Here is a 9466-nt window from a genome sequence, read left to right as displayed (position 1 = left end):
TCAATAATCACGTAGATTATGATTAATATAATAAATTTAGGAAAAAAATATACAATCTACAATATTTTCCATTGAAAAAAATAATAATAATCAATAACCTATGATTATGATTTTTTTTTTAAAAAAAGAGAATAATGGAGGAAAAAGAGAGCAAGCGGAGCAGTACAAAAAAATGTTCCACAGTGAGAGTATGGTCCCAAAATGCATCGACTTTCCGTACAAAACCAAACACAACAGCTGTTTTCCTTCCACTCCACTTTTTTTTCCCCCATTTTAATGACTCCTTTTTTCTTGTAAATCCATTTTAATCACTCTTATATATATATATATATATATATATATAGATCTATTGGTTATAGATCTATTGGTTATATGTAATGTACCGATAACATTAAAAAGCAGTTTAAATTATTTACAATAATCTACATAATTAATCAATTATCGTACGACGTCGTTTTCGAGAGGTGGGGGCATTGCACAAACTCGAGGACACGGAGCCACTTGCATGCGCGTGGTAGGCGACAGAACCGTACGGTGCGAGGCGTGGGGCCCGACGGGGGGCCTTTCTGTAATTATTTGGATAAGTATGGGCAGTTTCGGTTTTTCGAGATAGGAAACTGAAATATGCGTGCGTGTGTGTGTATATATATTGTTTTCAGAAATTTTTTTTTTGAGAAAATTAAGGTGTCTAATTAATCATACAAAAAATGTATATATCCACCGGCGTCGCATGCGTGACGGAAAAAAATATATTTCATGAACTATTTTCTTCGTCACGCTTTTTACATCGCAATTCTATAATGAAAATATTCATTTTGTTAGGTATAATTTTGGTAAAGAAATAATATTACAATAAGAGATTGCAGCTCGAACACTCCATCATCATATACATTTTTAGTGAAAAAAAAAGCGTTTAAAGATAAATTTATAACTAGCATGAAAAATCAAGAAATTCTTGTATTCTCATATTATATAAAAAATAGAATGAAATATATTGGAAACAATTCCATAATATAATCTTATTAAGAATACGGCTCTTAATAATAAAAAAATTATTTTAAATATAATCATACTAAGAATATGAGTCTTAATAAAATATTTGGTTTTTTTTTTTTTATTAAGCTTTGCGTGGAACTGGTTTTTTCTCCCCGTTACCGTAGAGGACAAGAATGAAGTGTCTTGGATTCCTCGTGGGCAGTCCTAATATTTACTAAAGTACCCTCTAAATTGTCCGAATTTACAGTTTGTGCCACAAGCAAGAAGAGTTCCGTAGGAGTTGAAGACAACAGAAGACACGGAGCGAACGCTCGTCGTCTCAAGAAGAAATTCAGACGAAAAAATATTGTGTAGCAAAAAAACATGGAGTTCGAGGAAGAAAGAAGGAAAAAGCAAGCGCCGTGAAGGAAAAGTCTTCGTCTCTCTTGAGCCTGGATCGATTTTGACTCGGTAAATCTGGAAGTTGCTGAAGATTCGATTCGGAGTTGTTCGAATCTGAAGAATTTTTTCTGGCTCTGTTTGATTCGATTTCGTGGTTGATTTGTTCGGAATCGTGTCAAAGACTTCTGGATTTTGAGCAAGAGTGCTGATAGCTGCGGTACGTTTGATTCGATTTCGCGTTAGGTATACGAAGTTTTTTCTTCAGCAAGATCTCGAGAGATGAGTCAGTGGAGATTTAGCGACTGAATAGTTTCCCTGATTTCTCTATTTACGGGTGAAGAATTTCCCAGAAAAGAAAGCTTGAAAGATTCGGTTCCTCGAGGAAAGACGCATGGTTTAGAAATTTCCGTTTTTGGGTTGATTTTGATTGTGCAGTTGCTGAAAGATCGAGAAGCTCGAGAGATATGGATGAGGCAGGCGCTCAGGTGGCTGCTCCGATCTTCATCCACCAGTCGCTTTCTCCGGCGGTGAGAAAACGCGATCTCTATTACCAGATGCCGAGTCTCCACCCACAAACGCAGACGCAGACTCTGCAGCGGAGAGATGACTGGAACCCTAAGATGTGGGACTGGGACTGCCGGAGATTCGAAGCCAGGCCCGTGGATGCAGAGATTCTCCGACATGGGAAAGACTCGGAGTTCAACGTCAGTGGCAAGAACGACAGTAACAGTGGTTTGACTTTGAGGAATAGCAGCGGTGGAAGTGAAGGAGCTGAGAGAAACCTTGATTTGAACCTCGGAAATGGTCTGAACGACATGGAAGAGACGCAGGCGAGCAGACAGAGCAAAAGGGTTCGGTCGTCGTCACCTGGAGGAGCAAACTACCCGATGTGTCAGGTGGATTGTTGTAAGGAAGATCTGTCCAGTGCCAAGGATTACCATAGAAGGCATAAAGTTTGTGAGCTTCATAGCAAAGCGTCTAAAGTTCTTGTCGGGAAGCAGATGCAGAGGTTTTGCCAACAGTGCAGCAGGTAGAAGACTGAAAGTCTTTTCCTTTTATGGGTACTGTTTAGTCTGTATGTCCAGTCACTGAAATTTCTGCATGTAGGTTTCATCTGCTGTCTGAATTCGACGAAGGCAAGAGGAGTTGTAGGCGTAGATTGGCAGGCCATAACCGACGACGAAGAAAAACCCAGCCGGAGGAAATCACCTCACGGTTTGTAGTTCCTGGAAACTGTGATTCGACCTCTAACCCTAATACGGATCTTGTTGCCTTCTTGACGGCCTTAGCTCGTGCACAAGGTACTTGTTAGCATCTGGTTTCGGGTTCTCTCCTTTCTTGTTGTCAAGCTTAGCTGTTGTTGATGTTTACAGATCTTTATCTGAATGCTCTGCAGGTAGGAATGAGGGTAAACCTATTGCTTCTCCTCCAGGTGTTCCGGACAGGGAACAGCTTCTTCAGATGCTTAACAAGATAAATTCATTACCTTTCTCTGCGGGTCTTACCTCAAAGTTGAACAACATCGGTCTTTTAGTCGGGAAAACCCCCGAGAACCCTTCGGGTAATTCCCAAAATGGTATGAACGAGACTTCTCATTCTCAGTCAACCTTGGACTTGTTAGCAGTTCTCTCTTCCACAGTGGCTTCATCCTCACCCGCTGCACTAGCTTTGTTATCTCAAAGTCAAAGGCGAATCGAGATCAACAACAGCGACAAGACCAAGTCAACTTCATCTGGCCATGGGACTACTGCCAATTTGGAAAGGAAAACTCGGGATTTGCCTTCGGTTGGCGGGGAGAGGAGTAGTAGCAGTCACCAGTCTCCTTCACAGGATTCAGATTCTCATATCCAAGACACTAGATCTAGTTTATCTCTACAACTGTTTACCTCATCACCCGAGGATGAGAGCCGACCCAATGTAGCCACTTCGAGGAAGTACTACTCGTCAGCGAGCAGTAACCCCGTCGAGGATAGATCTCCGTCCACATCTCCCATAATGCAGGAGCTGTTCCCGATGCAGAAATCTCCCGGAACGGTGAGGTCCAAGAACGACAAAAACACGGGTTTTAAGACCGGTTGCCTGCCCCTTGAGCTCTTTGGTGCAGCGGATCGAAGGGCCGAGAGTAATATTTTCAAGGGTTTCGGGCATCAGTCGGGTTATGCTTCGTCTGGCTCTGATAATTCTCCCCCGAGCTTAAATTCCGATGCTCAGGTATGCGGGCAAAATCGAGGTGATGTTATTGCACATCTGTGTTTATCGATAAAACACTTCATTTACGGGTATACGTCTTATTATCGGATTGAAACAGGACCGAACTGGGCGGATAGTTTTCAAACTACTCGGAAAAGATCCTAGTAATCTACCCGAGACGTTAAGGATTCAGGTGATAACTTCTTTGTCATGTTCTATGGATTCTTGTAATAAACTGTATAGAATCATAGTTTGCTTCCATCGGAATCTTCTGAACATTTTGGTCATTAAACTGTGTTTTTTCAGATCTATAACTGGCTTTCTAACATTCCATCAGAAATGGAGAGTTATATCAGACCTGGTTGTGTTATCCTGTCTGTTTACGTATCGATGTCGGCTGCTGCGTGGGAGCAAGTGAGTAAATTTCTTATTTCATTATTATTATTATCTTCTTTTACGATGGTATGAATGTTTGAAGGAAGTGTTTTTTTTTCCAGCTCGAAGAGAATTTGTTGCAACGAGTGAGTTTTCTGGTTCGAGATTCTCGTTCGGAGTTTTGGAGGAAGACGCGATTTCTGGTTTACACTGGCAGAAAAGTAGCGTCATACAAAGATGGTTAGCGAGTTAGTTAAAAGTTCTACTGTAGTGATGGATGCTTTTTGCATGATAGTAGCTAGGGTTAGAGACAAAAAACGAATTTCGGATACTTGAGCACTATATGAGATGAGATCGAGTTATAATGTGAGGAAAACCCGAAAATCAGGTTTAGATAATTGGGTCCAAGATGAAGTAATATCTCGTGAGACCCGAGACATTTGGGTAACTAAAAATTCGGGTACCCGACTCGTGCTCACCCCTAATGGTTAGCTCACGGTCATTTCTATGCAATGTTGCAGGTAAGGTTTGGCTGAGAAAATCTCGGAGAACGTGGAGTTCCCCGGAGTTAATCTCAGTTTCACCAGTTGCTGTTGTGGCCGGGAAAGAAACAACCTTGTTAGTAAAGGGTAGAAATTTGACGAACGACGGAATCAGGTGAGTCAAAATGAAGCCCTCATTGCTAAGTTTCGTGTTTTGCCTCGTCTTTCTTCTAACCTTTTCGTGACACTGTCCTGCAGGATACATTGTGGTCATATGGGTAGCTATGCCTCGGTACAGGTAACTTCATCGGCGTGTAAGAAACCCGGGTTTGACCAGTTAAATGTAGATGCTTTCAGAATCCCGGGGGAAAGCGATAGTTTTTGGGGACGCTGTTTCATCGAGGTAGGATTTCAGATATCGAACTTATGCTGCACAATCTTGAGCCAGGATTTCAATCCTTCCTACTATGTGAATAGGTGGAGAACGGATTCAAGGGCGACAGTTTCCCATTGATCATTGCGGACGCTACCATTTGCAAAGAGTTGAACCACCTTGAAGACGAGTTTCACCCCGAAAGGCGGGTCCATGGAGATATCACGGGATCGAGAGAGGAAGTTCTGTGCTTCTTGAATGAGCTCGGATGGCTTTTTCAGCGGAATATGACCTCTGACATTAATGGCGATCCCGACTTTGCTCTCACCCGCTTCAGATTTCTTCTCGTCTTCTCAGTCGAAAGAGACTACTGTGCTCTCGTCCGAACGCTCCTGGACATGGTTGTAGAGAGAAATTCGGGTAAGGACGGTCTAAACAAGGAGTCTCTCGATATGTTGGCCGAGATTCAGTTACTAAACCGCGCTGTCAAGAGGAGGAGCAAAAAGATGGCTGAAATGTTGATTCATTACTCCCCGAATCCCGCTCCCGATGCCTCGAAAAAGTTCATCTTCTTCCCCGATATGGCTCGAGCTGGCGCTTCTACACCGTTGCATCTAGCCGCTTGTACGCCGGGTTTGGATGATATCGTTGATGTGCTGACAAACGACCCGCAAGAGGTACATTCTGTTACATTTCCTGTGAATCATCGGAAACTAATTAGCATTTCCCGTTCGTTGCTAACCCGAAACGGAATGTTTTTACTTGTCTTTTCTCTTCAGATCGGGTTGTGTGGCTGGAACTCCCTACGAGATGCAAGAGGGCACACTCCATACAGCTACGCGGCAACGAGGAACAACCACGGATACAACGCCTTGGTGGCCCGAAAAATCGCGGATAAAAGAAACGGCCGAGTATCTATAAACGTCGAGAGCGATTGGATCGATCAGACAGTAGGTATGAACAAGAGATCATGCACGACTTGCGCAACGGTGGCTTTGAAGTACGAGAGAAAGGTTTTGGGTTCTCGCCGAATGTTCCCGACACCGATCATCCACTCGATGCTCGCCATTGCCACGGTCTGCGTCTGCGTTTGCGTTTTCATGCACGCCTTCCCGATTGTTCGGGAAGGCTCTCATTTCAGCTGGGGAGGTTTGGATTTCGGCTCCATGTAACGACAGAACAAGCGAGAGATCGAATCCGAGGCAGTGTAAAAGGTTTATTCTTCCGTTTTCGGTGAAAACTAGGAGTGGTGATTCACTCACTCCTGTCGGGAGCCTTTTGGAAAAACAAAGCCGGGGGACCGAGTGAAATTCCGAAGCCGCCCTTCTGAGATTTTCAAAAGAGGAATGACTCATGGGGGTATAGTTGGAATTACGCTGCGATAGTTGTTATAGTATATATGTTTGTCTATTTATGTTTTCATTTCTCTTTTTTATTGCCTTTTTTTTCCCCATAAATATAAAATTAAACACGGCGACAAAAGCCAAAGCTGAAGCCTGTAAGAAGCATTGATACAGTTTTTTTTTTTTTTTAATTTTTAGTTTTATTTTCGTGTTTAGAGTGTCTTGTCTTTTGTAAAGTGTACCGAGTAGTTCGAGAGATGTTGTAGCTTGTAGCAATACTCTCTGGTAATGTTATGTTTGGCTTTTTGTCTTAAGAAAAATGAATGAAAAGAGTTATAGACAAATATTTGAATACAAAAAAAAAATAGTATTTTTTTAATAGAGAAAAAGAAAAAGATGGAATTATTATTGGGATTCTGTGAAAACCTCTCTCTGTGATTAGCTCTCTCTTCCTATGTTATTAGAAGTTGAAAGAAGAAGAAAAAAAACTTATTATCCACTTGTTTAATATTTATTTTAATCCTTTCTATTGCAACTTGACCACAATAGATTTATAAAATATAAAATTGGAAAAAGAAATCAAGGATAACTTATATGGACCCACCAATCTTAGGCCTTTTATATAGTTTATATAAATACAATTTGCTAGCCGCCAAAGCTTTTGTTAGTTCGATCTTTACTAAACCAAATCCGAATATTTGGAAAAGTATTCTCCAATTTGGAAAAAAGAAAAGAAAAGAAAGAAACATTGCTTTGTCCATGTTTTATGAAACCGGCAAACAAATCTTTCCGGTTTGCTTATTTTTTGTAAAATTTGGTACGTTTTGGTAAAAAAAAATCGATTGTTCAAATTGGTTAACAAATTAAAATTAGTTTAATTTTTTCTGTTTTGGTTTAGTTTGGAACCTTTCATATATAATAACTGAATTCAATTTCCGAATCCATCATTCGAAATTAAGTCAAAGTATTATGATCATTATTATCACTATTATCATTACATAAACACGTACATATGTATGTGAGCATATACACACACACACATACATACATATATCTAAACGTACAGTGTACGATCATAATACAGAGGACTACGAAACACGTACAAGAGATTCCGTTCTGATAACTCGTCTGACCACAGAATCTAAAATATATACAAAGACATGTATGTCGTAAGTTCACACGTGGCAGAAAATGGCGCATCCTATGATTATAAAACCATCGAGGTCGTGGGCCCACATTCAAACTGTTAATCCGACGGTTCTGGATAGGCCACGCAGGTTTAGCGAAGGATAGAGACTACTAGACCTGGTCCAGGGGTAAAAGCGTCCGACATATCATAAAAGTTTGTCCGAGAAAAACGCTTCTCATCGACGGTTTAGATTTAACCTCCAACTCTCTTCTGTCTCCTCCTTAGCCGTCCGATCTTTCTGGCTTTTCAACCTTGCCACGTCACTGCCATTTATCAGTTGCATTAAAAAAATACCCATCATTGACTCTACCCATATTAAAACAAAGATAAAAAAAATGTAAATAGCAATATATATATATATACACATATATATTGTTATTATTAAATGAATTTCCAATGAAATATAAATGCTGAAAATTATTGTGATCACCTTAAACCATCAGCACCATCATCATCATCTTCTTCTTCTTCTTCTTCTTCTTCTTGTACTGTACTCTCTCAGAAAATCAATCGTGGAACAAAGAAAAGGTTTCATCTGTCTGAATATCTATTTCAATCTTAATTTGTCTGATTAGATACGTATATATATCTATATATATAAGCCATATATTCTCACCAGAATCATGCTCTGTTTTTTGTTCTCTCTGTACTTGCAGGTTACTCTGGAGCTCGCAAAGCTGGCAATCGCAAATCACAACTTCGGGGCCATAAAGGCCAATCGCAAGAAAGTCAAAGTCATGGTGATTCATTCATTCATTGACTTCTCCCTTCGTTTCTCTCTATGATTTTCCTCTGTAAAAAACTCCCATTTATTTCTTGGGTTCTGAATTCAGGGGCCGATGATCAGAACAGAGGATGAAAATCTCTGTCCTTCGTGGCTAATGCCGATGCTTCGAGCGAGTTACTTCGTGCCCTGTTCGATCCACGCCCATTCGAACAAGAACGAATGCAACATGTTCTGTCTCGACTGCACCGACCACTCCTTCTGTTCTTACTGTCTGATCAATCACAGAGACCACCGTCTCGTTCAGGTTGGTTCCATCTTTCTTCAAAGAAAGTTTCAATCTTTCGTCTCATTTCGCAAGACCCTTATGAAAAAGAGTCGCAGATTCGAAGGTCATCGTACCATAACGTGGTGAGGGTGAATGAGATTCAGAAGTATATAGACGTCTCTTGTGTTCAGACATACGTCATAAACAGTGCCAAGATCGTGTTTTTGAACGGACGGCCTCAACCCAGAATCGGGAAAGGAGCTGCAAACACTTGCGAAGTCTGTTTCCGAAGCCTCCTTGATTCTTTCCGCTTCTGCTCCCTCGGTTGCAAGGTTCTGCTCTTTCTCCTGCCCCTGCTTTCATTCATTACGGTTCCATCTCTTTGTCTGAAATCCAACGACAAAATGGCAATTTTTTAAATATATAAAAAAAAAAAACAAAGCCCATCACTCATCAATCGTATTAGATGTCATTCAATCCATTTCTTCTCGTGTTTCTGTAGATTTTTTGTGATTTTTGATCGTGTGAATATCCCCTGTTTCGCGCGTTGGGTGGAAGTGGATATGTGAAATGACGGAATTGCCCTTGCAGCTGGGTGGGGTGAAGAGAGGAGACACGACCCTAACCTTCTTTCTGAGAGGGAAGCATGGGAGAGACTGCCAAGAAGGGGCGGAATCAGATGAGACGACCACACCGACCAAGATCCGTAAGACCAGCGCTTTCAACCGTCTGATCGACGGCCTTTCCATCTCCACCGTCCGATGCAACATCCACGGCGGCGGACGGTTAGATCAACGGTCATGGAGCTCCGGCGACGAGGCCGGCCTAAATCTGTCTCCGGGGACTCCTCCGATCTACAGTCACCGGAATTCAAGTCGGCGGAAGGGTGTTCCACATCGTGCTCCGTTCTAAATAATTATATTTCACCCCCACACTTAAGAAAATATTATATGTGATTATATAAATTTTAGAATATGTCCATAACATGAGATTATAGTAAAAAAAATGTAACTTTTTTTGTCTTTTAGTTTACAAACGACTGTACACATTTTTTGGTCCTTTTTTTTATGTATAATTAAATACTAAAAATTAGAATATATGCATGAATGTTAATGTAGCATGTTTAGTGAGGGCATGCTTAAGGA

At 41.0% G+C, this 9466-nt stretch overlaps 2 protein-coding genes across 2 annotated transcripts; both read left to right on the top strand.

The window, feature by feature from the left end:
• Positions 1-1269: 1269 nt before the first annotated feature.
• LOC104813727 (squamosa promoter-binding-like protein 14) lies at positions 1270-6416 on the top strand. Its single transcript, XM_010541453.2, has 11 exons — positions 1270-1594; positions 1813-2407; positions 2485-2678; positions 2774-3588; positions 3686-3760; positions 3874-3981; positions 4065-4182; positions 4464-4599; positions 4683-4827; positions 4902-5474; positions 5577-6416. The coding sequence occupies exons 2-11, from the start codon at positions 1842-1844 to the stop codon at positions 5967-5969; spliced, it is 3123 nt and encodes a 1040-aa protein (XP_010539755.1). The 5' UTR covers positions 1270-1594; positions 1813-1841; the 3' UTR covers positions 5970-6416.
• Positions 6417-7760: 1344 nt separating this feature from the next.
• Positions 7761-9466, top strand: LOC104813726. The gene is made up of 5 exons (XM_010541450.1): positions 7761-7857; positions 7986-8069; positions 8163-8360; positions 8438-8653; positions 8913-9466. The coding sequence occupies exons 2-5, from the start codon at positions 8067-8069 to the stop codon at positions 9231-9233; spliced, it is 738 nt and encodes a 245-aa protein (XP_010539752.1). The 5' UTR covers positions 7761-7857; positions 7986-8066; the 3' UTR covers positions 9234-9466.

The sequence above is a fragment of the Tarenaya hassleriana genome, unplaced genomic scaffold (genome assembly GCF_000463585.1).
Source record: "Tarenaya hassleriana unplaced genomic scaffold, ASM46358v1 Cleome20, whole genome shotgun sequence".
Lineage (NCBI taxonomy): Eukaryota > Viridiplantae > Streptophyta > Magnoliopsida > Brassicales > Cleomaceae > Tarenaya > Tarenaya hassleriana.
This window is presented reverse-complemented; position numbering and strand designations above follow the sequence as displayed.